Raw genomic sequence first — 27,081 nt, 5'->3', positions numbered from 1 at the left:
CTAAAACAGGTTTCGGTGGTTGCTGCTCGGTCTGGAGAGGTCTGTGGGACAGCCGATGTCAGGAATGAAAGAATACGCTCTTGTCAAAACCAGCTTCAGAGAAGTCTCTATGATCATTTTATGATTTAAAAATGTTACGTTCTTTCCTTGCTTTGCTCTTTAAACACACTAACTGCTGAAGTATGCTGTTGATGTTGAAGCTACTTACGATCAGAAATGGCAACTGGGTGAGAGCTGACGGTGTCGAGTGGCAGGCAAAAATTCACATCGAAGAAAACCAGTTCTCAGTTTTTCATGTGTTTCTTGGCAGTCACTTGTGGGCTCAAACATCAGGTTCAGCACAAGGAACCCCGTCCAGTTTTGGCCTCTACTATAGGTGTGTGTGACACCAGGTAATCCCTGCCTGTCCCCGTGCAGCAGCGAGGCCGTTTCCTCGCACAGAGATTGTTAAGATGGTAAATAGAGGATGGACTGTAAGGGCTACAGATGTCTGACTGACAAATCACAGAATCCCAGACTGGCGGGGGTTGGCAGGGACCTCTGGAGATCATCTCCTCCAACCCCCGGCCACAGCAGGGTCACCCACAGCAGGTGGCACAGGAACGCGTCCAGGCGGGGTTGGAATGTCTCCAGAGATGGAGACTCCCCCACCTCTCTGGGCAGCCTGTGCCAGGGCTCTGCCACCCTCACAGCAAAGAAGTTCCTCCTCATGTTGAGATGGAACTTCCCATGGGCAAGTTTGTGCCCGTTACCCCTTGTCCTGTCCCCGGGCACCACTGAGAAGAGCCTGGCCCCATCCTCCTGACACCCCCCCTTTCAGTATTTATAAGCGTTGATAAGATCCCCCCTCAGTCGTCTTTTTTCCAGACTGAAGAGACCCCAATCCCTCAGCCTTTCCTCACCAGAGAGGTGTTCCAGTGCCCTCAGCATCTTGGCAGCCCTTGAGGAAATGAGTGGCTTTTTTGTAAAAGTGCTCCCTTTTCTGTTTCCTGCGTGCACGGGACAGGGCTCGGTAACCGCTCGCCCGCGCGGTTCGATGCGTGGGGCCGACACGTTTCGGGGAGGGGGGCGAAGTCGCTGCCGCTGGTTTGAATCGCCAAGGGCTTCAGGCAGCGGCTTTTGCTCCGTGTCGTGCCGGGGAGACGCCGCTGAAGCGGACGGGAGCTGCAGGCGAGCGCGGGCTGGGGGGAAGCCAGAGCGGGGGCGTCTCTCCCGAGCGCCCAACGCGGGCAAGCGGGTGGTGGTGGGGGTGGGAATAGTGCTCAAACCCAAAGCCCCGTGAAGAAACAAACCAGCTTTTCAAGGTGAATCGCTTCTGCTTCTCAGCCTGTGCCTTTAAGCTCCGTATGCAAACTCCCCGTGTGCCTCCCACCCTCCCCCCCAGAGGCAGAGCCGCCGGGGAGGGGGAGCCCACGGCAGCCGCCGCGCCGGGGCAGGAGGTTTCCAGGGAAAAAACCACCTCGGGGGCAACGGGAAAAGCAAAGCAGGTGAGTTCCTGCTCCTTCTTAACAGTCCTTTTTATTTACTTCGAGGTGTCGAGCTCTTGGCTCGGGCGGGAAGAGGGTAACCCGCGCCCCCGCGGGTAGCTGCCCCCTGCTCCGGGGCGCGTCTCGTCCCGGTGGCCACACGCCCGCCCGCGCTAGCCAAGGCGGGTGGGCAGCGCAGGCAGAGCCAGCCCCTCCGGGCTGGGGCCGGAGGGCTCGGGCAGGGGGCTCTGCCTGCACTCGGGCACTTCCAGGCAAGTGGGGAGTTGGAACTGCTCCTCCCCGCTGGATTTTGCCCCCGTGCTTGGGGAAATTCCTCTCGCTTTGCCGGCTCCAAGGAAACTGCTTGTTCCTGGGTTTATTGCCTGTTAGGGGAAACATCTCACCTCTCATTTGAAGTAAGAGGCGCGAATAACCTCAGTCGCTTGTGGCTAAATAATTTTCCTTATGCGATCCCGGAGTGCTCGTTAGTGCTTTGCCATTCCATGTGACTCTAAAATGATTCGGGAGGGGGGGGTGGGGTGGCGTTGGGAGCACATTGCGCAAAGAAATCAGTGATGCTGGAGGGGCTTTGTTCTGCTGATCAGTGCAAAGGAACCAGCACTGGCCACAGAAATGGGCTCCCCGTTGAATTTACGCGGAAGTTTGACACTTGGGCCAGTTGTGCCTTACAGAAGTAGGACATTCCATCTTTCGTCTATGAACCAGCACGTCTCCAGCTACACCCAGTGGGTGGTTTAATGGGTGAGTGTTGGTGGCAAGTGATCCCTGGACCCTCTCCTCTGCAAGTGCTGGTTAAGGAGGAACGTCTTAGTTTTTTTTAACGCTCTGGAAACCAAACAAGGAGAATGGTCTTCATCATTTAAAAGCTATAACGAATTATGAAATATTCTGGAAAGAAAGTTCATTGCCCGCTTCATGGGAAATGAATAGTGCAGCTTTAGCAATAACACAGACCTAAACGCTAAAATAAGCAATGTTATTGCTGTGTGAAATATGCTAGTGACACAGCGGTGGCTGTGACCAGTTTTGTCCTTGGCGTGGGACAAACCTCGTAGCCACCTCTGTGGGCTTGGAATAGCACCATCATTGGAGCTAAAGTAGATGTTTCTGCAGCTGGATGGGGCTTTGTTCCAACGGTTGAAGGAAAGGGCTCGACAGTGCCGTCACTCTGCTTTGCACCCGCTTGTCTTCCAGCCGTGAGGCTGCCCTGCAGGGGGCTCAGCCCTTGTCTCCCCGGGCCATGCTCAAGGGAGGTCCCGGCGGGTGAGGGTGCCAAGGAGGCCACTGGCCACGGCTGCGCCAGCATCCTGCAGCCTGTGCTCTGGGAGGGTCTCCTCGGGCAGGAGGGGCTGACAGAAGCTGTACATGGCCACGCAGCCTCAGCACTCGAGTTCACAGGTGACACTGTCCCGCATCGGTACGCGTGAGGTTTCATTCTGCAGCCTCTGAAGTCAATGACCAAAATGCCGTTGACTCAGACGCTGTGAGTTCCCTGCTTGACTGATGTCTTTCGTCACCGTCTGGTTTCTCTGTGTGAATTCCTGCTTTCTCACTGGTTTCTCTACGTGAATTTCTGCCTTCTCACTGGTTTCTCTATGTCAGTTCTCCCTTTGAGGGAGCAGGCATTGCAGATGACTGGTTTCAGGGTAGCATGGGCGGGTTTTTTTGCCCATGAACATTAATGCCTACCTCTCAAACTGTAATAACAGCTGAAGCTAGATACAGAAAAAAATAAAAATATAATTTACACATTGCTTCTAAGGTATGTAAGCTGGTAAGAAAGAATAAAACGGGATTATGTGCAAAATGAAGACATCTGCTTTAGCCCCTGTTCCTCCAAGAACCTCTGGTCCCAGGATGTCCACCAACTTCATCGGGATCACGATTTCTCCCCCAGCTTTTGCACTGGGCCAGACACAGTGTCCAAGGGAGGAGGGTGGTTGTCACTAAAGGAGTGAAGCATGTTGAGTTTTTCTTGGCCATTCATGAGATGAAAAGTATCAAATTATATAGTGCTCCTATTGTGAACAGTAACTGGACAAAAATGGCACTTCCTTGCTTACCGGATACTCCCCGTGTGTATTCCGTATTTACTATCCGCACAGAGTTGTGAAGCCAGCACAGGCTGGGGGGAGGAAGGCAGCCTTTATTTTACTGTGCAATCCACGGCTAAAAGTTTAAAAAGTAATTGCAGGTACAAATCTGCCCCGTACTCTGTTACCAAAGGGAGAGCTGGGGACTGAGTGTCTCCAAGGTGGAAATGATGTTAGAGCCTTTGTTACCAGTGATAATACGAGCACCAGGGAGCTCAGCCTGTCTGTCATGTCCCAGCTGAGGCTGCGGAGCTGGCAGGCAGGGAGAGGATCTTCTTACTTGTAAATTGAGAGACATCTGAAGTCCAAGAGGGACAATAAACAAGGCCCGCACAGTGTCGCACAGTGTTGTCGGGCTTGCTGAAAGCAGGACTGCAGCTGAACCAGAGGCGCCTCCACGAGGGGCAGCGAGCAGGCAGCCGGGCTTGTTCCTAAACCGAACGGCCGGGGCCGGTGACACCCGCCGCAGATTTGTTCTCGTGCAGGCTGCTGGCAGTCTGGAGGCTGACGCTGCTGGGGGCTCTTCGCTCGCTTACCTCAACAGAATGGAGGCGTCCTCAGCCCAGGGTCCGCAGCGTCTTAGGTGACAGTGTTCCCTCCTGCCGGGAAGAAGGGTACAGCCTTTCAAACGCAGCACAGCCCCACTACGCGTTAGCCTACAGAGAGGTGGGGGACGCGCACAGCTCTACCTGCACAGTTACGGAAGTTGGAGGTGGGTTAAAACAAAAGCGTTAAAGAAATGCAGTGTTGGGGCAGTTCAAGGAACCAGCCTGTTGGCAGGAGATGCTCATGCCACGCGAAAGAAGGCGGCTATATCAGCCAAACCTGGTTTGACCGTGTCTGCTGGTCGCGTGGACAGTTTGTCGGTGCTTAGGAAGGTAGTGTCTGCTCCCGCTGGCGTGATGCTGAGCCGCTCTGTGTGTTCAAGAAGGACGGGGAACTGCTGGAGAGGGGACAGCAAAGGGCTGCCAAGATGCTGAGGGCACTGGAACACCTCTCTGATGAGGAAAGGCTGAGGGATTGGGGTCTCTTCAGTCTGGAAAAAAGACGACTGAGGGGGGATCTTATCAACGCTTATAAATACTGAAAGGGGGGGTGTCAGGAGGATGGGGCCAGGCTCTTCTCAGTGGTGCCCGGGGACAGGACAAGGGGTAACGGGCACAAACTTGACCATGGGAAGCTCCATCTCAAGACGAGGAGGAACTTCTTTGCTGTGAGGGTGGCAGAGCCCTGGCACAGGCTGCCCAGAGAGGTGGGGGAGTCTCCGTCTCTGGAGACATTCCAACCCCACCTGGACGCGTTCCTGTGCCACCTGCTGTGGGTGACCCTGCTGTGGCCAGGGGTTGGAGGAGATGATCTCCAGAGGTCCCTGCCAACCCCAAAATTCTGTGATTCTACCAGCTGGCTGCTGTTTCTGCAGGGGCTTTCTTTCATGGCATATCGTCAACTCATCAGAAGATTTAAAGAAAGACGTATGGGCTCACCAGGAAGGAAGAGTTTTATTCCAACACTCCCTTCCCCCTCTGGAGCCCAACTCACGGCGCAGTCCTGGGGTGTCCTCGAGCCATAAGGGGGAACTGGCACATGGTTCTTGGTCTCTCCGGGCTGACATGTCCTTGCGCTGCACCACCACCCAACAGATACCTCTGGTTATAAATCATTGCTGAGCCCCATTTGCATCCAATTACTTTCCTAATTTAGGAAAAATTCACAAGGCTTGACCCCATTTTAACTGTGATAACTGGGTTTGACTCTTCTTGCACCAGGCTCTGCCAACAGACCTGTTCGCATACCCACATCCCTTCAGCTCCTCTGGTCATGCTTCTGCTTTCACTGACCGCAAGTGACCGTCTTCTCTCTTCTGCTCAAGCTTGTGGTTTGGTGGCACAGGTGTGGTTTGGTGTTCTGGCGCCAGCAATTTTGGATGGTGAAGCCACCAAGCGAGGCATGCTGGAGTCTTGTATTTTGGGCTTTCTCCTTCTGGAGAAAAATGATTCTGCTTCTGCTGTATTCCTCCTCTGAAGTGCCACCAAGTCTTATCTTGGTGATAAAATCATGAGTCCTTCACTCACCTTTGACCAAATGCTCATTACGTCCTGAAGTTGCAGGTGGATTTGCTGCTGATCTTGTTGTCTGCCTTAAGCAAGTCGCGTATTTTTCATACCGATGCCATCATTTTGCAAAGGCTCTGTCTGGGTGAGGACTTACAGGCGTGACCTTAGACCATGAAACAGTTTTACAACCCTCGTGTCTTGAAGGCTCAGCAGACACGGTGTTACCGTGCCGAGAGCCAGGCTACCCTGTCATGGTTCCAACTTAATATGGGATAAATCACAAATACTCCAGAACACCCTGGACTCTGCCATCTGGGGACAGTAGGATTTTCTTGCATTTGTTCTCTGTACAAGAAGTTGACTTTTGAAGACACGGGTGTCACTGTTTCTTTCCCGTGTTTCTTTCCTCTGGTCAGCAGATCAGAGGAGAGGCTTGGCTCGTGTCCTCGTGTGCTAGGGGCTGGCAGACGGGGAACAGGAGAAGCTGGAGAAGAGCAGGAGGGAGCCTGGGGCAAAGCAGTGTGAGGTAGGAGTGTGAGCATTCCTCTTCTGAAGGGAGAAAGACTAAGCGTGAAGAGCTGGAGAGGACTGGGAAGGTGGAAGGAAAGGCCTCGGGAGGTGAAAACATGAAGAGAAAGATGCAGGAGCTGTCACATTTTGCAAGAAGCCAGTTTCTACCTAAAACCGGGGACCAGCACAGTTTGCGCAGAGCAGTTGTGTGCCCTGGGCCGGTCTCGCGGGTGTGCACGGCACGGGGCTCACCAGGCTGAAAGGGAGCGTCCTGCCCTGGGGAGTCTGCGACCGGTGCCCAGCGCAGGGGCAGACACCCAGCACCTCCCTCCCGGGGCCCTGCCGTCTCCCCCTGCCGCTCCCGGGCATCACCTGCCCCCGGCCCCCTGCGGGAGCCCACCCGCCTGCTCTCACACACACGCGCTACTTCCTTGCCCTCCCTGACGAGCAGAGCCGGTGTTAGTGACAGTTTGGCTAATTAGAAGAAATATTACGGCTAAACGGGTATTCGTACTTTATATTTTGAAATTTCGCCGCCTGAACAATTCGAGAAATAAAATACATCTTGCAAGGAAATCCTACGGAATGTTTCAAGGCTGCCCTGGAGCAAAATCCAGGCTCCCCTGGAGAAAAGAAACCCTGAGTGGCCAGGAAGAGGAAGAGACGGTGGCCATGTCCCAGGAATCTTGGCAGATCCTTGGGGACAGCCGGAGATTGTTATTTTCACGAAACAGTTATTGTTGACTTTGTAGCACGTCTTCCATGCCTTCCCCGCTGAAATGGAGCAGTGAGAAGAAACCCCGCTAAGACAGGACTGGAAGGACTCTCTTAGGTCACGGAGTTTCCCCCTGCCCCTGCTATCAGGGGCATCATATTTTATAGCCACTCACAATTTATAATCTGGCAAAAAAATACCAATGTGCTTTTTCTTCGCCGCATTCCTACTGGAAACTCATGCTCCTCTGACTGTTAATACTCGCCTAATTTCTGCCCCTGCCACTAAAATTTACTTTTTCCTCTTCTGATTTTATGCAACGATGTTTTTCAACTTATATAGCTCCCTGCTACGCATCTCCATTACGTATTTATGGATGGTCCTTATCTGCTTTCACTAAAAAAAAAATTTCCAATCTCTCCTTTGCTCTTGCAAGACGGGCTTTCCTTTTACTTGTCTTTTTAATTCTTTTTTAACTCACGCCACTCACACCGAAAGAAAGTAAACTTTCCTAAAGCTAAAAGGGACAGCAAAGAAGACAAGTTTTGATTGTTTCAGGAAGCAGAAGGCTTCTTTGTCTATAAACACTCTATTTTTCCAGTTAAAATGCCTGCGTAATCAATGATATGAACTTCTTTCTAGGGTCCCGAGTACCTTTTATTGTAGTATGACTTTTTATATGCAGCCAAGATTCGTTCAATTTAACTTGGATTGTCCAAATAACACCCACCCAAAGCCCGTTTTGTCCGTGATGGCAATTTTTTTTTTTTCTCAGATGCAATTGTCCTTCCTTTAAAGTCCATCGGCAGTAAGAGCGCGGTGGCGCTGGGCAGCACAGCTGGACTAGCTCTTTGCGTTTCCACGTTCCGCAAGACGTCAAAAGCCACTGGAAGAGCAGAGGAGGGAATTGCTCATCTGTATGTATTCAGGTCACGAGGACCACTGGAAAAAATGTTTGCTACCTGTCTCCTCTGAGCCAGAGCTGAATTGTCAAATGGAGATATTGTTAGCAAAACACAGGGGCCCAAAGTGCCTATCGCTGCCAGGCTCATACAGCTGAAAAGGAATATTTGGAGGTCTGTTATAAAAAAAAAGACACGTCTTGGACGGACCATCCCTTCCTCTCTCCTTTCTTTCTGTCTGTTCACAAAGAAGTGACCTTTTAAAATCTCTTATCTAGAAGGTTCAGTTTAAAGAGCTGCTGACGCCTCTTGGAAAATGCTGAAAAGCTCTTCTGAAACGGTGCTGCCGCTCCCTGTGTCCTGGGTGCCCTTTCTTCCCTCTCTCTCTTTCATGGCTGGATGCATTTGCATTAGAAAAGGCTGACCCTCCCCAGGTTCCCTCTTCGCTGAACTCACAGCCTGATTTATAGCACCAGTAAACAGCTGCTCTCCCAGCCCAACCACTCACAGCATCTTCTGAACCGGTAGGAAGCGGACGGTGGCAGAAGCGACCAGCCAAGATGTCCCTCGGCCGGACAGAATTTGGGGCTAAGGAAGGAAAAGCTGAGTGGGTTTTATGCAGTTGAAGCCGTCAATATCTAGGCAGAGTAAGTTTGAGAGATTAATTTTCCTTGCCAAGACCCTTCTGGTGCGACCTGTAAATCTGTTTTCCCGGCAGCTAGAGTTTGAGTCCTCAAAAAACTCATCCTGAAACGGAGGAACTTTGGACCTTTGGCCACGTATTTCCATGTATTTCAATCTGACCAACTAAATTATCTCACGTAGACTTTTGTGCGCCAATCTGAAGGGACTGGTTGTGTGTCTTCTTCCTACCCGTGCGAGATAAATATTAATCCAGTAATTTAATACGTTTTTAGGGCCAAAGGAAATCCGTTCCCCTTCTTGCTCGCTCGGCTTCTTGCAAAGACTAACATGGCTGAAGCATGGCCGGTGGGATGACCGTGGGTAAGGCAGCATATCCCAGGCTGTTTCATTCCTCCTGATACCCAGTTGTTGATGATGTGGAAAAGAAGGCCGGCCACAGGCTGGCTTGTACTAGGCAAGAGTGCAGACAGAAAAACAAGATAGAAGTGCCCCATTTGGGGCATTTTTGAGATGATGTTTGGAGTACCGTATCCCTTCCGAGCAGCTTAAGCGCATGAAGACATTGACATAGTGGAACAAGCCCAGCAGAGGCCACCGAGTTGATCTCAGGAGGCATGAAAGATCACACGAAGGGGCTTTGGTTCCTGTGCAGGGTATTTGTACCACTTGAGGCAAAATACTGGAAGCACCAGTGCTGACCACAGGGAAGGAGAAACTGCTCATCAGGACAGAAGCATAGCTGTAATTAAAGCACGTATTAATTGCTCTGCTTTACTAAGCACTTGGGAGCTCTCTGCTAAACGCTGTAGTGAGTTTTGTTACCCACTGAATTCACTGGCTGTGATTTTATATTTCCTTCACAATTCTTGCAAAAATACGGACGAGCATTGGGCTACATGTGAAACCTCACCCTAGAGCCTGCCTCACAAACCGCTGCGGGGCGAGGTTTATTACTTAGCCACTTTTAATCGACGTAGCATATACCATGGGGCCGTAAGTAGCCTAGCGTCAGGGTTTCGGTAACCAGGTCCGAATGATCCAGCAGAAGCAGTCAAGGATTCTTGAGGTTTTCAATACCAATTGGCTTTGGTACGTTGACAGCCAGAGCGCCGAGCAGGTCTCGCTCCACAGCTCCTCATTGAGATGGCAGAGTTTCATATTTAAGGATGTGACTGCAGCCTGGTCTTGTTATTTGCAGGCCTAAAATATTACTTTTTAGATAAATTTTGTACTTTGCGACTTAACTGTTCCACCTGCTACTGCGGCTCCAAAGCATCTGCTAGCGACACTGGTTGGTTTTTGGATCTTTACTAGGGGTGAGAAAACCAAGATGCCAAGCCTGGTCTATATTCATCCCTCGCCATGAGCTGGTGTACCAGTTCACCCTGGCGTCCTCGGTGGTAGGACCTTGAAACCTGTTGCTAAAGCAAACCTGGAGGACTGCCTGCTGAAGAGCGCTCACCCAGAGCTTGTGTCACCAGAAGCACCCGTGCAGAGCACAGAGACGGAGGCATCAGGCTGGTTCGTACTCACAACGGCCATAGCCGAGCTCAGCTGTGGCCTCCTCGGAAGAAAGGGAAGGGGAACCAGACAGGGAGGGGCCACCACGGTTGATGGGTTCAGGTCCTACAACCCGGACGTATTAGTAATATCTCCTGACTGCAGCCTGAGGCACGGTCAGAAGACGCAGTTTTACTTCTTGTGACGATGCGCTGGTTGGAGCTCCCGGGGTAGCCATAGCTGGCATGTCACGTTTCAGCCCAGTCTTGTCCTTTTTCTCCTTTTCTTTTTAATCACAGAGGCCAGTTGTGGAGCTGCTCAGACAGCATGGACCAGGAAAAGGCAGTGCTAGGCACCCAGAGAAGGGGACCGAGGGCCCGCTGCTGGAAGGTAACCGTTGCCACTGCCGTGGTGGGCAGCGTGACAGCCCTCTACCTGGGGATCCTGCTGGGTGAGTGCGCAGCCGGGTACATTCTTTCAGTTTATCTGCTCCAAAAAAGAAACAGTCTGCACAGTCCTCATAGTAAAAATCCCCAGAAGCCTTCTGCTGAGGACAAATTGTGATCAACTCTCCCCGCGTACACGCAAATTGCGAGGGCTGTAGTCAACTCATGTTCTGAATAGCTGACTTCAAAGCATTTTATCTTCAGTATCGCGTGACACATATGCTCTGTTCCTCTCCTCTGATCTCTCCCTGTGACTCCCAAATTTCCTGTCACCGTACCTCGCTGCCCCAGCCATCTCCTGTCACAGCCTCTTGCCGCCACTGGCCGTGGCCTGTTCTACTGTCTCATCCAGGGCACGGCCACCGTCTCCTTGCCTCTCCTACCTCCCTCCTGCTGCCTCTGGTGCCCCATGGCCCGATGCGCCCTGGCGTGGCCCGCAGCTGACGTGCCAGCCCAGCTCTACTGTTACAGCACCACTTTCTAAGCTGGCTTTGACGCCCAGCACGCCTTTCCCCAGCCTGTTCCTGCACGGCTGGGGCCGATCTGGGATTGCACTGCCGGGTTGTACCCACCCGTCCGTTAACTTTTGTTTCAGGCTTGACAAAAATCCACCGTTTTCAAGTTCAAATGGGTTCACTGCAAAATGTTCCTATTGCATGGGGTGTGGGGTAGCCCAGCATGGCTACGGGGCACCCCCGAGGCAGCCGGGGGTGGTCAGGGACAGGCAAGCTGCTCAGACCAGGGGGGACTGACGTTCCAAAGCAGACAGTGAGGAAGGCTGGGTCCGGCCATGGCCCCCAAACCTCCGTGTGTCCTTTGTGACTCTGACAGACACCTTCCCTCTCTGACAGCCTGTCATCCCGCGGGAGAGACCAGCTTTGAGCACACAGTGGAGCTGCGAGGAATCACATTCAACAGCAGCTTGCAGACGGAGAACTCGGACTACTACAGGGTGCTGACGCCCGCCCTTGAGAGGCTGGTGAGTTGATCTGGGCTTGCCAGAAGACTTGGGAAAGACTGTGGTGGTTGCCCAGGGCCCAGCTCGCCTGCCCTCATTCAGCAGAATCAGGATGCCAAGGGCAGGAGGGAAACGGGGATTTCTTAAACATCAGCAGGGTACGCCATGGGGCTGAGCTGCACTTTGAGAGGCCACGTCAGGGCCCCAAGAGACAGTTGTAGAGTGGGAAATGTGTGCTGAGGTCTGTCCCGTGCAAAAGGGAGGCGGCAGGAAGGCACGAAGAAGTGACGTGCCGCCTCGTGCCCTGAGTCAGGGTGGGAAAAGGGTTACACGTGGGCTGGGCACAGGTGCTCCTGCTGGCTGCAGAGACAAGAGAAGATGCTTCGGCTAGCCTGCAGCTCCCTGCGAAATCCCAGGCATCATCTAGTCCCATCTCCCTGGGGTCGCCTCCCTGGTAAGTGTGTGACCACCATTCTTTGCTTTGCAGTTTCTGTCCAGTTTCCAGGACTCCCAGCTGGACTGGAGCTGCACTGGTTGCACCATCCTGGGCTACAGGTGAGTGTAGGCAGCGCTCTCCGCAGTCTCCGCGGCTCACGGTTCAGGGCGTTCTGACAAGCTCCACCAGGAAGGTGAGCTCACACCTGCATTTTTGTGCAAAACTAGTACAAAGAGAAACTGCTTTTTGGTCCAGGCTGGATTTTCTTCTGGGCTCGCACCAATGTTCTGGATTCTTTCATTTGGAAATGCAGTCGGAAAGGAGAACGGCTTTGTTCAACCAAAGCTGAACTTTGGGCCAAAGAAAAAAAAAAAACAAATGACCATTTAAACCCAGAGCACATCTCCAGAGAAACTTACACCTTAAATTATTAAGAATTAGTTTTGTTTCCCTCAAGTTCCCCGAAGGCAACTAGCAGAAGAGCCTGTCCCTTGTACTGACCATGGAGCCAATGTACCCATTAATTCTGTCTCCCAGCAGGAATGGAAACTCGAGTGTGATTGTCCGTTTCCGCCTCCGCTTTGCCGTCCAGGATTCCCAGCCCCTGAGCTCTACCATGGAGGAGGAAGCTCTCAGGCACGGGCTGGCGGCTGCCCTGCAGGAGCAGGGTCTCTCCCTGGCTGCCTATGGGACTATATCCTCCGCGTCTCTTGCAGGTAACGCTCCTCCCAGAGCAAGGGCGCCCTGCGCCGGCGCTGCTGCCACCAAAGGTCACACCAGCAAAATCACAAAGCTGTGTCTCAGACAGCCAAACTGCTGCGGGGCTTTTGCTCTGGGCGTCCGGTCAAGGCTCCGTGCCCAGCAGCAACGGCAGAAATTGAGACGCTGCCAGGCACCCAAGCAAACCAACAAAAGATGCTCTGCCTGGCTCCCAGGTGCTACCGGCTTCAGAAGATGGCAGCAGAAACGTGCCTAAATCTTGGCGGTTGCTCAACAGACATTCATGGGGAGGCCCCAGGCCCCCCAGCCAACGCCAACTCTGTCCTGCTGCTCTCTGGCCTGCTTTGGGGACCTGCAGCAACATCAGAGCCTAAAGCATAAATTGCAGCTTCTTTGGCTTTTCTTGCAGCACCTGGAACCGGCCTGAGGGACAGGAGGTCAAGCTTCAGAAGGTTAATTGCCGGGTTGTCTGTACCTACAAGCACACAGCAGCCCTTAGGCGGTCCTCAGAGTTGTAGCAATAATTCCTGCTTAGGTAGATAGCTCTCATATTTTAATTCTTCATGGAAACCACCTGACTAGAAATTCTCCTTTCCTTCTGTGATTGTGGAGTTGCATGCGGCCACAGGACTCCAGGTCCAACAGATTTTAAAAAAAACCCAACACGTATGCCTGAAAAACGTGAAGGTGTGGGTTCCTCTGCACTCCCTGCCATGGCGGGCAGGGTCCCTGCCTCGTCAGGAGCCCTGTGCAGCCCCAACAGGAGGTGCACAGACACCCCTCGGCTTTAGGCAACAGCTTCAGCCGCGGAGCCTGCTCCTGGGAGGCAGCTCACTGCCACGGCTCTTGGGAATGTCTCCCTGCCCCCGGCATCGCCCCAGCAGCCCGCAGGGCCGTAGGTGGCTGCTCCTCCGCTGCCCGTGGGGCGGCAAACTGAGGAAGGGCCCCGGGAAGGGAACAGGGCCAGGAGCTCACTGCTGGCCCCGGGGCAGGGAAGGTGATGGCCAGGCGGGAGGAAAAGACGAAGCGAAGCCTCTGCCAGGCCTGGCCCGGGAGCAGCACAGCCTACGGGAGCACCCAGGTCCCGTGCCCCCGACTGGGACGCCCTCACTGATCCCCATTCCTTCCATTTTGTCACAGGTCCCAGTGAGGTCTCTCCCCACAGACCTGGACTGAAATCAGGTAGGTGACGGGCAGGAGGAAGGACCATCTGCCCCAGCTCCTTGGCTGCGCTCTGCAGCCTGACCTGTAGCCTCCTCCTTACCGGTGGCCAGTCTGCAGAAGGAAGAGGCATTTGTGCCCCATCTGCTTCATAACCTGGTGGCCCAGGGCCCTGCCCCTCTTTCCCCCTGCAAGCTCAACAAGAGCTGCAGCTCCGCTCCTGGCTCCATCCCGAAGGGACTCTGGCACTGCCAGGGAGCAGAGCGATAAGGACACCACAGTGGTTGTCCCTGGGGAAGCCGGGCGACGGTTGCTGGGAGGGTGGCAGAAGACACGAGTGACTCAAGCCTTGCTGTCCCCAGGGAGCTGCCCTGGAGACATGTTCACTTGCCGTAACACCCAGTGCGTGTGGAAAGAAAACCCCGAATGCGATGGCCAAAAAGACTGCGCTGATGCCTCTGATGAAAGGGGCTGTGGTGAGTCCCTTGCAGCAGGTCTCCTGGACATGGGGGACGGGCCACAACCCACTGCTGCAGACCCTGGCAGCTGTAACACCCCTGGGCTTCTGGGCACTGAAGGGAGACAAGGACACAGCACAACTTGTCAGGCCAGTAGTAGATGGCTGCATGAGGATGAGGGGTACTGTACCCCAGGAACACCTTGGTCCCACCACCAGCTGCAAAGGGTCATGACAAGGCCCACCTTCCTGGTGGGCTGGCATGCTGGGCAAGCACCACATGCCCACAAGCTGCTAGAAGCTGATCACGAGGCAGTGGCTGAGCTTGTCAAACTAGCCAAGATGTTTCTCTCCAGAATTCCTTGCTTTAGAAGAGTTTCAGGGAGGATGCTGTGATGGGCCAGTGCTTTGCAGTGCTCTTTTCCAAGCTTGCAGGTTAATGTCTGCCCTGTGACATCCCTGGCAATGTCACAGAATCGCAGAATGGTTTGGGTTGGAAGGGACCTTAAAAAGATCATCTAGTTCCACCCCCCTGCCCTGGGCAGGGACACCTCCCACCAGCCCAGGTTGCTCCAAGCCCCGTCCAAGGAACCCCTCCAGGGATGGGGCAGCCACAGCTTCTCTGGGCAACCTGGGCCAGGGGCTCACCCCCCTCACAGCAAACAATTTCTTCCCAAGATCTCATCTCAGTCTTCCCTCTTCCAGTTTCAAACCGTTCCCCCTCGTCCCGTGGCTCCCCTCCCTGCTCCAGAGTCCCTCCCCAGCTTTCCCGGAGCCCCTTTAGGGACTGGAAGGGGCTGGAAGGTCTCCGCGGAGCCTTCTCTTCTCCAGGCTGAACCCCCCCAGCTCTCTCAGCCTGTCCTCCCAGCAGAGGGGCTCCAGCCCTCCCAGCATCTCCGGGGCCTCCTCTGGCCCCGCTCCAACAGCTCCGTGTCCTTCTGCTGTCGGTGCCCCAGCGCTGGAGGCAGCACTGCAGGGGGGTCTCCCCCGAGCGGAGCAGAGGGGCAGAATCCCCCCCTCGCCCTGCTGCCCACGCTGCTGGGGATGCAGCCCAGGCTGCGGGGGGTTTCTGGGCTGCCAGCGCACGGTGCCGGGGCGTGTGGAGCTTCTCCCCCACCGACACCCCCGAGTCCTTCTCCTCAGGGCTGCTCTCCATCCCCCAGCCCAGGTTTGTGCTGGGGGTTGCCCTGACGTGGGTGCAGGACCCTGCACTTGGCCTGGTTGAATTTACAGGGTTTGCACAGTTGTAACAACACAGCTGTAATGTCCTGCTGCTGAGTGTGTGCTGGGAGCGTGCATGAAGCTGAAGCAGCTTTTCTCCTTGCCCCTGGGTTCCGATGGATGCTCCGTCTCTCTCCTCCCTTTCAGACTGCGGGAGCCGCCCTGCCATGCAGACTGCCAGCAGGATTGTCGGCGGCTCAGAGGCATCCAGAGGGGAGTTCCCGTGGCAAGTCAGCCTGCGAGAAAACAACGAGCACTTCTGCGGCGCTGCAATCCTCACGGAGAAGTGGCTGGTGTCTGCTGCTCACTGCTTTACTGAGTAAGCTCCAGCCATGCTAGCTTGCCCCCCCGCCCCCCTCCCGTTTCCAAAGGCTGCCATATCTCCAGCCGTGTACCACACTGGTTTTCTTCCCCTCCCAGATTAAGCCACGGGGAGCTCTTGTCCCAGAGCAGATGGCAGGAGGCAGCACCACCCACACCAGGCTCTGGTTTGCGGAGCAGTCCTCTGGCTGCCCGCTCCCACGGTCCCGGCTGTCTCTCTTCCAGGTTTCCGGACCCAGCCATGTGGGCAGCCTACACCGGGACCACCTCTCTCAGAGGCTCAGACAGTGGCGCCGTGAAAATGGGCATCGCACGCATCATCCCGCACCCCTCCTACAACGCCGACACGGCTGACTACGACGTGGCCGTGCTGGAGCTGAAGAGACCCGTGACCTTCACTAAGTACATCCAGCCTGTGTGCCTGCCGAACGCTGGGCATCACTTCCCCGCCAGCAAAAAGTGCCTTATCTCCGGCTGGGGCTACCTCAAGGAGGATTTCTGTAAGCGAAGCGTGGCAGACGGTATGGTGGGGTGGGAGCAGTGCAGGAGGCACCGGGGGAGGGAGCTCAGGCCGTGCTTTGGCCAGCCGGGGTGGGCTGTAACACGGGCGGCTGGTCCCACGCAAGGCTACCTGCCGCGAGCTCACGCTGGCGTCTTTCTCCTTTAGTGGTGAAACCCGAGTTCCTGCAGAAAGCAACAGTGGAGCTGCTGGACCAGAAGCTGTGCTCCAGCCTCTACAGCCATGCCCTCACAGAGAGGATGTTGTGTGCTGGCTACCTGGAGGGGAAAATCGACTCTTGCCAGGTAAGCTTCACCCAGGGAAGCCGGCACACCTCCCCACCTGAGTCCTTTCCCTCCCAGGATGCAGCAAGCAGCACTTCAAGAAGCATGGTCATGGTTCCCCCCCAAGGTTTGAGGCTGTGCCTTGGAGCCAAGCACGGTCAGGGACTGCAGAAGACAAAAATGATGCTATTCCCTAGCTTGGAGTAGGACATTGCTCTTTAAGGGGCTCTTTTGGCTATTTAACTACTTTTCCCTGCTTCCTGAGCTGTAATCAGGGCTGGCACTACCAACGTACCTGGTAGGTCCTCAGGTCAAAAGCCAGATGGTAAAGGGCAGCAGTGGAAACTAAAACATACACAACAGTTTTTGGTGAACAACTTGGTGTTTTCCCTAGTTAGCCTTTATCCGGCTTGGAATTGTAAGTGGAGAAAATCCTGCTTTTCACAATACGTGGGACGAGGAGGGCTGTGTTGTGAGAGGAGGACTCTGATTGCTATGCCTCTCCCCGTGGTTTGGCAGGGCCCTTCATATCTCCAGCCACCAGCTGAGCAAAACTGCCCTTCTCTGGTGGTAGCACTTCATATTTCTGCAGCAAATGCAGCACAAACACCAGAGAAGGGGCCAAGAACGGGAGATTCGAGGTTGGATGATGAGCATGACCCAACTGGTTATTCATTACTCACCTAGAGCAATCCAGCTCCCAGAAGGCCCTGCCAGCTTCACAGACCCCACATGTCCTACATCAGTGACACTCCTATGGACCCACCGTAGCAAAGAATCGGCCAGGGAACCCTAGGCCAAATCAAGAAAACATCATGCAAAGCTTAGCGTGATCTTCCTGGCTTGTGTGTCATGCAACGAACACCCATCATTGGGCGGTTCAGGGGTTGCTGGGCTTTACCTTTAAGAGCAGCAGTTTAATACATTATTAAACCAGTAGAAGTGCTACCCTAGGTTTTATGGAGGATGCCTTTGTGCTTTTCTGGCGTATCAAGGGCCCAAGGCTACTGCTTAATAGCAGGATGGCTTGCCCACACAGGGGAGCACCCAAAGGCCAGCACAGGAGATGCTTCACTCATCCCCAGGCTGGAGTAAATAAGCAGGTGTGAGCTGGGATACGCAGGGACAGAGAGACACCGTCTGGCAGAGTTACGCTGAGGGCGGCCAGGGCAACCTCGGAGCATCCCCACGGAGAGCTCACCATCTGTCTTCTCTTGCAGGGTGACTCTGGTGGGCCCCTGGTTTGCCAAGAACCATCCGGCAAGTTTTTCCTGGCGGGAATTGTGAGCTGGGGAATCGGTTGTGCCGAAGCCAGGCGGCCTGGAGTTTACACGCGTGTTACCAAACTCAGAGACTGGATCTTGAATGCTATTTCTGCCTTCCCCGCCTCCGTAGCCCGTACTGTCCCTCCAATACACCTCCATACGAAGAGTAACGTGGTCAGCTCTGGAGAGCTCAACGCCACCATCACTGGAGCAACCCCCACCGCTTCACCAGCCCCGGCTGCCGGCAAGCCAGCGACTGCCTCGAGACCACAAGGTATGAGCACCCACAGGGTGGGTGCACCTCGGCAGGAAGAGTGGCTGGTACAGGTCCAAACGTCAGGTTTGTTCTTCCGCTGAGCTGAAATGGCCATCAGTAGGGTGACCCGCACAACCCCTGCCTAAGCGCTAAGGGCCAAGGCCCAAGTGACACTACCTGGCTGCCCCGGCACAGCCCAGAGCAGCCCGGCAAAGGCACTCAGCACCTGTGCAGATTGCTTTCATGGGTTCCTTTGTGCAACTGAATGCGTAATTTTGTCTGCGGTCTGTGCAATTGGTCTGCTCCAGCAAGCCCAGGACACGGTACTAAGACACAGCAGCATCTGACGCTGTTTAACCCGTTGACCACTCACTTTTCATTACCACCTAAGGACCTCCCAGCAGTTCAAAGTTGACGGCTGCAACTTCACAGCAGCCCTGCATCTTCTCCCCGGAGGGAGGGCAGGTGTCTATAGGATGACCTGTCAGCTCCGAGGAGCCCTCCCAGCAGCTCTGCAGGGAGAGGCAGATGTAGAATATTTTTCTACATTTAGGATTAACTTTTTATCTGGAATGGCAAGGCTACGACGGGCAGAGCCGCTGGTTACTTTGCTTTCGAGAGAGGCACAGGATTAAGGACTTGCCAAGAGCAAGATGCAGAACAGCAGTTTGGGTGAAAGCCCGCGTATGGCTGGACTCGGTGATCTCAAAGGTCCTTTCCAGCCATGGAGATTCTATGATTCTATGGCCACCAGCAGGGACTGCCAGGCTCGGCAGGCAGGGCTCGGGGAGATGCCTCACGCTTCAGCCCTGACCTGCCCCTGCTCAGGCTCCCTGGTCAGGGACAGCAAAAGTCTCTCCTCGCTGCTCTCCTGCTACGAGTACTCACCAGTCGTGCTTTGCCTTTCGTTCAGAGTGTGGAGGACGACCTGGGTTCTCTAAACCCAGCAAGATCGTGGGAGGAACAGACGCTTCCAGAGGAGAGATCCCCTGGCAAGTCAGCCTGAAAGAAGACTCAAGGCATTTCTGTGGAGCCACCATAATTGGGGACCGCTGGCTGCTGTCGGCAGCTCACTGCTTCAATGAGTAAGAGTCCACCTCTGGTAGCCCTGCTTTTCCAGCTCGCCCACCCCCGGCACAGAGCTGTCTAGTGGCCGCGTGGCCAAAAAACCCACAGCTGTGGCACTGGAGTCACAAGAACACACCTTGGACGTTAATGGTTGTTATGGCTAGAGACTGATTGATCGTAAAAGGGGTTTTGCGGGGCGGCAGGGAAAGGTTAAAGTAGCCTTGGCAGGTAGCAAGGACAACACATCTAACGGTGGAAAAGGACAGGTGCCACCAGAGAGCTTCTTCAAGAAATTTAACCTTAAAAATTGGCTGTAACGTAGGAAATAAGAGACGTGTAGTCAGCTGTTAAAGGGAAGAGGGGGCAGGTCAGTCCCGCGTAGTTCTGTTAAACAGCGAGCCCAAGCCCAGACGTATAAACAACCCCAATAAAGAAAGGAGTAGCAAGAAGACGATGTTAGTCAAGAATAAAAACTCCTGAAGGCCGAAAAGGGTGGGGGACTAATTATGAAGAGTTTCAAGACAACCGTATGCATTAAATAGCTGGGCAATAAAGCAGCAAGTGAAATGCAAGGTGTGAAGCGAGACACACGGCAGTTCTGTGTCAGTGGCAATTAAAGAGCAAGTGAACGCTAGTAATTAGATTATTATTAGATAATAGATTATTAGATATTATTCTAGATAATTATTAGATAAAGAACTGAGATTACCAGTATTTTGTTGGTAATCCCCAGCGTACCGACTTCTCAAACATGGCACGCAGTGCTAGAATAACACGGTAAAAAGGCTGGCACAAGGATGAGCTGGGTGCGGAACCGCATCCCGAACAAACGTGTCAAAATAGATCAGACCAGACTTGGGAAAAGAGACACCTGGGTGGGCAGGGAGTGTGTGACAGGGACTACGCAGTTACGAAGGGTACAGACCAAGGGTTTAGGGAATGCCTTCTTACTGCTTCCCTAAGATCCAGTAACCACCAAGAGCAGGTGGAAAACAATCAAAAGGAAGCAGTTCGTCATAAATGTCATTAAGCTGAATGTTTAAAATTCATATGGGTTTTTTTTAAAAAAAAAAAAAGGAATAAACCACAAAAATCCATCAAGACCTACTGAATGTAGAGACATTTCATGCCTGAAATCAAAAATTTCTGGAGGTGAGGAGAGGGTTACTACAGGTTTACCTGCTCCTCAGGAGACATCCAACACGTGCCACTGCTGGAAACGGTTCTTTGGGCCTGACTCCGCAGGGTTGCTCGTCTGCGTGCTGGACCTTACTTTGTAAAGTAAGGTTTCAAACACCGATCGCATAAAGTTGTCTGCAATTTTAAATGCCAGAATTCATGCTAGGCTGTGCTATTCATATCCGCATGCTTAGGCTTATGTATTTGCAGGACAAATCCAGAAGAGATTGAAGCCTACGTGGGCACAACATCACTCAATGGAACGGATGGGAATGCCGTGAAAGTCAACGTAATAAGAGTGATCGAGCATCCCCTCTTCAACCCCATTATTTTGGACTTTGATGTGGCTGTACTTGAGTTGGCAAGACCTCTTGTCTTCAACAAATACATCCAGCCCATCTGCCTCCCACTTGCTGTGCAGAAGTTCCCTGTTGGCAAGAAATGCATAATTTCTGGATGGGGTGACCTCCAGGAAGGGAACGGTAAGCGGTGGTGCATCTCCAGTTGGTTTGCTCTGGAGCAGTGACAGACTCAGCAGCGCAGCCTGTTCCACTGCGACCAGAGAGTCGTGGGAGCGTCCAGGACAGGGGACAATAACGGACAGTCGGGAGCTGACAGAAACACTAGAATAAGGGCACGCAGAGCTCATCCTTAAACCGCAGTTATTTAGGAGTCACCAGCAAACAAGAAAACAGAGAGAGCAGGAACCAGGAGAAACCTGCTGGACTGCTCTCGGTAGTTCTCCCACGTGAAGCCGGAGCGGGGCACTGCCTCGGGGGCCTGCTGTCGCGCTGCGGTGACAGTGCGTCAGCCTCAGCAGCCGTGCTCAGTCGCAAAGAAAAAGCAAAAATCCCGCCGCAGGGAGAAGGCCTGACAGTGGCACGCGTGCTACCAAAAAAAGCCCGACTGTCCCTCTAACAGTTGACCACGGGCTGTCACGACAGAAACTTGCTGCCTGTGTGCAGTGTCCTTTGCCCAGGTGTGAAACTGCAGCCCGGGGCGAGCCAGGAGCTCCAGGGCTGCCCATACAGGGCTCAACTGCTCTGTGGGATTACAGGCTATTTCCCTGAAGTAGGTTCTAGGTCAGTCCAAAAGCCATTAGTTCCCGCTTCCCTCTGCTGCACTCACTAATCCTGTGGTTTTTGCGCAGGCACCAAGCCCGAGGTCCTGCAGAAAGCCTCTGTGCGCATCATAGACCAAAACACCTGCAACTTTCTCTACAACTTCTCCCTCACGGACCGAATGATCTGTGCTGGCTTCCTGGAGGGGAAGGTAGACTCGTGCCAGGTAAGAGTCTGGGATTTCTCTGCTTTTCTGTGGATTGTTCCAGAAAGCTGGGCTAACTCACAGCCTCAGCACATCCTTGGGAAATATGTACCGAGCTGCTGTGGCCAGGCTGTAATCACAGAATCATAGAATCTTCATGGTTGCAAAGGACCTTTGAGATCATCGAGTCCAACCATACACACACAAAAAAACCCCCTCCAATCTCTGCCACTAGAGCATGCCCTGAAGTGCCACATCTAGACGTTTCTTAAACACCTCGAGGGATGGTGACTCAACCCCCTCCCTGGGCAGGCTGTTCAGTGCCTGACCACTCTGTCAGTAAAGTCATTCTTCCTGATATCTAATCTAAACCTCCCCTGCCGCAGCTTCAGACCATTTCCTCTGGTCCTGTCATTATTCCCCTGGGAGAAGAGCCCAACACCCACCTCTCTGCACCCTCCTTTCAGGGAGTTGTAGAGGGCAAGGTCGTCTCCCCTCAGCCTCCTCTTCTCCAAGCTGAACATGCCCAGCTCCCTCAGCCTCTCCTCACATGCCCTGGTCTCCAGACCCCTCCCCAGCCTGGTCGCTCTCCTCTGGACACGCTCCAGCACCTCAATGTCCCTCTTGTACAGCGGGGCCCAGAACTGAACACAGCACACGAGGTGAGGCCTCACCAGCGCCGAGCACAGGGGCACCAGCACTTCCCTGCTCCTGCTGGCCACACTGTTCCTGACACAAGCCAGAACGCTGTTGGCCGCCTTGGCCACCTGGGCACACTGCTGGCTCATGTAATCCACGTGTAAGTTAGCTCAGAAAACTCAGACGACTGCCCTGGGGCTTTGGAAAAGTAAATAAAGCTCCATCCAAGTTGAGCATGACTTAACCCAACATCCCACTTCTCTGGCTGGCCAGACCGGAGTCCTGGATGAAGCAGGTCTCCTTCTGTGGCAGCGAGACAGTGGTAGTTGGTGGTGGCTGCCCTTCACTCGTGGAGAGGTGCCATCAGTAGCTATTAACTTTCATGACAAATGCCACTTGTACCTGGGCAGCCAGGTTGAGCCATGGACCTTAGTTTCAGCCTCTGCACACTCATGCCTTGCACACACACTGCACGGCGGCAGACAGCCCCGCGGGGCTGGATAAAGAAGAGTTTGGGGCAAGCCGAGTCCTCTCAGTGTGGCTGAGGGGCAGCCCCATGTAGGCTCCCCCTGGGGAGATACTGAGCTGAGCAGCCATTGCCTTGCTTCTTCCTCAGGGAGATTCAGGAGGACCCCTGGCCTGTGAGGTGACCCCAGGAACGTTTTATCTGGCCGGCATCGTGAGCTGGGGAATTGGTTGTGCCCAGGCTATGAAACCCGGTGTGTACTCCAGAATTACCAAACTCAAAGACTGGATCCTGGATACCATCTCACAGTCGCCCAGTCCTGGCGTAGGCACCCTTTCCAGTTCAGCCATCACTAGAACTTCTACTGCAGCCATCCTCACCCACCAGCCCAGCACAACAGCTGCAAGTCCAATCGACAGAACCACCCTGGAGATGAAGACGACCACAACCATGAAAGAAACCCCCACAGCTCTGAAAACCACTGAGCCTGCCAAACCCACCCAAGCCCCAGGTAAAATTGACAACAGATTTATTGACGTGTTGGTAGGATGCCTCCAGCCCCAGCACAGGGTACTGAGCAGCCCATGGGTTATTGCCTTCTAGTGGTGCCTTGTACCAGCCTTACCTTCAAGTGTTCCAGCAAGGTCTGTATTGGAAAAGAAAATCCCGAATGTGATGGCATTGTTGACTGCAGCAACGGCTTCGATGAGCGCAACTGTGGTGAGTACCGCTTTGCTGCCCGCGCCTGCTGCCCAGCCTTGTTCAACATTACCCAACCCACCAACTTCACACGGGCTGTCTTGGGCCCCACGTTGTACGCTGGGGGGCTGGGCCAGCCCCTTGTGGTCCAGGTCCTCCTGGGTCTGCCAGAGCCTACAATAAGATAAAGCTGGGCGAGCAGCATCCAAATTTTCTGCCAGGGAATGTGGCCTCTCCTCCTACGCTATGAGCATTAGAACCCATTTCCCAGCACACAGGCCTTCTGGTCTGCTAGTACAAGCTGGCAAGACAGCTCAGAAGAACGTGACAGCCCAGAAGTCTTGTCATCCCTGGGACTAACTCCTTGGACTGCACATTCCTTGCTGGGTGACAGCTCAGCCAGTCCATCCAAACATTCCCCTCCCCACGTACCACATCCCTGGAAGGTGTGATCTGTGATAACACGTAAAAGTTCCCAAACCATACATACATGTCTGCCAAGCCTCACCTCAGATGGGTAATGACATTCGTCAGATGGAGTCTCCGTCTCTGGAGACATTCCAAACCCACCTGGACGCGTTCCTGTCCAACATGCTCTGGGTGACCCTGCTCTGGCAGGGGGTTGGACTGGGTGATCCCCAGAGGTCCCTTCCAACCCTACGACTCTGTGATCACATCCTACTGCCCCGTGTGTGTCTCCCAGAAGGCCGCCCCATGGCACGGACTATGGAAGGAGGGTAGCTATCGCTTTCACTTATGGTTACTTAAAACCACGCTGCCTCTTCTTCTGTCCCAGACTGTGGCATAACGACTTCTCTGGCCTTCAGCAAGATCGTGGGTGGCAGCACTGCAGCGCGAGGAGAATGGCCCTGGCAAGTCAGTCTCTGGCTTCGGCAGAAGGAGCACAAGTGCGGGGCTGTCCTCATCGCCGACCGGTGGCTGCTCTCTGCAGCTCATTGCTTTGATATGTAAGTCTGAGGCGGGCTACTGAAGACAGCTGACTCTTGGCCTCGCTCCTGCCAGCCCGCCTGCCCTTCCCCTTCCTCTCCGTCCAGCACCATGGCTGGGATGCTGTGCCCCACTGGAAGCACGCATTCCCTGTTACAGGTGTGCCCCTACAGGTAAGCATGAAGAGGAAGGAGTGGAGCAAAGCCTGGGTATGTCCACAGTGTGATGGAGACAGGGGTCCTGGCCTCACAAGGCGTGGCCATAGTGCATCCCAGCCCCACCAGTGGAGGAACAACCCTCCTTGTGAGGCCATGCTCCTAACTGCCAGGTTTGCTGTCTTTCTGCAGTTACAGTGACCCCAAAATGTGGGTGGCCTTTCTAGGGACACCTTTCCTGAGTGGCATCGATGGCAAAATGGAGAAAATATTCCGTATCTACAAGCACCCGTTTTACAATGTCTACAGCCTGGACTACGATGTGGCACTTCTAGAGCTGAACATGCCCGTCAAGTTCAGCAACACCATCAAACCTATATGTCTCCCAGACAATTCACACATCTTCCATGAAGGAGCCAGGTGCTTCATCACAGGCTGGGGCTCCACGAAGGAAGGAGGTACTGGCTGGGAGGGCTCCCTCACATCCCTGATGGCCAAGCTAAGTGCCACCTACCCCGCGACCCCAAACACTTACAAAACCCACTCCCCATGCCAGGCTGGACCCTGCAGGGAATACCAACCTGGGCAAGGCCTGGCGTCACCACAGTCTCCTTCCCAACCGCCATGCACTGTGCTCCTCCATTTCGTTACACCTCTGCCCTCTTGCAGCCTTCCCAAGCTTTCTACGTGCCAGCTGCTGTGCTCCCCATCCCTTCGGCAGCTGCCCCAGCTGGGCGTCTGCAGCACGACCACCCTCCTAATACCATTTCTACCTGGTCAGCCAAGCTGCCTGACAAAGCACACACCACAGGGACCTTCCCGTGCTTGCTCTGCCGGGGAGGACGCAGGCCTGATTCACTTTCCCAGTGCTTGCCCCTTTGGCAAGCAAGTAACGCTGCAGAGACCCCGCTCCTACACGTGCTGCCGGTTCTGACGTGCTCTGCACCAAGCTGACAGCCATGACTTCTCTCCTCAGGTCTCATGTCAAAACACCTGCAAAAAGCAGCAGTGAACATGATCGGAGACCAGGCCTGCAAAAAGTTCTACCCTGTCCAGATCAGCAGCAGGATGGTGTGTGCCGGTTTCCCCCAGGGCTCCGTCGACAGTTGTTCAGTGAGTGCGAGAGCAGCAAACACCGCGGCTGCAACAGGGCCGCCTTGTGCCAAGTCCCCCGGCTATCTTCTCTGAGGAGAGCCTTGCCCTGCCTCCCCTGGCTCAGCTGTCTGTCCATCCATCTCCACTGGCTGTTGCCATGACCCAGGTCCATCCTGCAGGCACCTCGTTCTGCTTGCCCAACCTGTGACAGGTCAGGGAAACGTAGAGAGAGGTTAATGCCAAGCAAAGAGACCACAGGGATACCACGGAGCCCATTTCATGACCCTGTTGTGCCTCCAAACGTGGTCTTCTGTGTCCCGGAACCCCAACCTCAGATTGTGCGTGCAAGTCCACCGCTGAGCAGTAGTCCTCCAGCTTGGAAGCAGGCTCCCGGGGAGGTGGGGAACAGGACAGCAAATGCTCCTATATCCCAGAGAGAAAGGACACGCCACAGCTGGGGGGGCTGGGCTGCCTTTTTGGATTGAGACAGGACCCTTTTCCTCTCTCTGCAGGGCGACGCAGGTGGGCCCCTGGCGTGTAAAGAACCCTCAGGGAAGTGGTTTCTGGCAGGAATCACGAGCTGGGGCTATGGCTGCGCCAGGCCGTACTTCCCTGGAGTCTACACCAAAGTCACAGCTGTCCAGGGCTGGATTGCGCAGAACCTCAAGCTCTGAAGCTGCATTTCACCACTCAGGGAAGGTGACGAATGAGAGGAGTACTCGCCAGAGGATGCACTAACCCCTCAGATAATGTACCTTTTTTTTTTTTTTTTTTTGATGCTGCAAAGGGGTGAAGATGGCCTGCAGGTATTAAGCAAATGCCAGTATTGCGTGACCCACTGCAGTCGTGACACTAGGGCGTTTGGTAACTGCTTTGCATAGAAAGGTACAATTCTAGACATTGTCTATAAATAAACGAGGCCTGTCCCATCTTAAGACGTGGCCAAACATCCTACACATTAAAACGTGGCCTTTCTAGTTGGAGGGGGGCCCAAAAACATCTGCCAGAGATGCGTGTAGTCTGGCTGACCTGTCTGTGAGCTGTCATCCCAAAGCCAAGCCAAGAGACGAGTGAATTTTGACCCAGCCCAGAGTTACACCTTTGCGGAAGCCTCAGACCTCGCTGCCTTGACGGAGCTGCCACGTTGTGCAATGGCGTTTGGGGAGGGTCCGCTACTGTTCCCACTCAATGCGTGGCACTGGTAAGCTCAGTAACGATCCCCTGGGTCACCATTTGGTCACAAGAGAAGGTAGGACTAAAACACTTGGACTTCAGACTGCGCAGGCCCTCATGTGTATTAGAGAATCAGGACAGGCTTCTCGCCTCCCCCTAGACCTCCAGCTCCCTTTGCACGAGGGAAGAGGTGGTTAAATTGATAAAGGCACTGCCACACAGACCACTGCTCTGGTTAAGCTAGGTGGGAAAAATTCAAAGCGGCCCGAGGATACAACACCTTCAGTGGGACATCAGGTCCCGTGAGCCAGCATAAGGCACACAGACACCTTTGGTCGTAAGAAAAACACTGCTGCAGAGCTCCCATGTCAAGTCTTCGGCAGACTTAGACATCTCCTCACAGATCTGGCCACCAAAACCGAACAGCGGCTAGTACCCCAAACCCCTTCCTAGTCTTTGGAAG

General features: G+C 54.1%; 1 protein-coding gene across 1 annotated transcript; it reads left to right on the top strand.

Moving 5' to 3' along the window:
• Nucleotides 1-1,470: 1,470 nt before the first annotated feature.
• TMPRSS9 (transmembrane serine protease 9) lies at nucleotides 1,471-26,575 on the top strand. Its single transcript, XM_074565404.1, has 20 exons — nucleotides 1,471-1,487; nucleotides 10,206-10,357; nucleotides 11,204-11,331; nucleotides 11,798-11,865; nucleotides 12,284-12,462; nucleotides 13,607-13,648; nucleotides 13,990-14,103; nucleotides 15,453-15,624; nucleotides 15,852-16,126; nucleotides 16,294-16,430; nucleotides 17,630-17,948; nucleotides 18,844-19,015; nucleotides 20,388-20,659; nucleotides 21,328-21,464; nucleotides 22,699-23,059; nucleotides 23,152-23,268; nucleotides 24,044-24,215; nucleotides 24,543-24,808; nucleotides 25,327-25,463; nucleotides 25,958-26,575. Exons 2-20 carry the CDS (start codon nucleotides 10,234-10,236, stop codon nucleotides 26,117-26,119), a joined length of 3,354 nt encoding a protein of 1,117 aa, XP_074421505.1. The 5' UTR covers nucleotides 1,471-1,487; nucleotides 10,206-10,233; the 3' UTR covers nucleotides 26,120-26,575.
• The last annotated feature ends 506 nt before the right edge of the window (nucleotides 26,576-27,081 follow it).

Source organism: Larus michahellis, chromosome 23 (assembly GCF_964199755.1).
Source record: "Larus michahellis chromosome 23, bLarMic1.1, whole genome shotgun sequence".
Taxonomy (NCBI): domain Eukaryota; kingdom Metazoa; phylum Chordata; class Aves; order Charadriiformes; family Laridae; genus Larus; species Larus michahellis.
The sequence above is the reverse complement of the archived record's forward strand: the minus strand, read 5'-3'. Positions and strand labels throughout refer to the sequence as shown.

Excerpts from the sequence above, each read along its gene's own strand:
- TMPRSS9 (XM_074565404.1), top strand. The coding sequence starts at position 10,234 with ATGGACCAGGAAAAGGCAGTGCTAGGCACCCAGAGAAGGGGACCGAGG. Across the intron at positions 17,949-18,843 it reads GACTGCCTCGAGACCACAAG|AGTGTGGAGGACGACCTGGG; the intron begins GTATGAGCACCC and ends CCTTTCGTTCAG. Across the intron at positions 20,660-21,327 it reads TGACCTCCAGGAAGGGAACG|GCACCAAGCCCGAGGTCCTG; the intron begins GTAAGCGGTGGT and ends GTTTTTGCGCAG.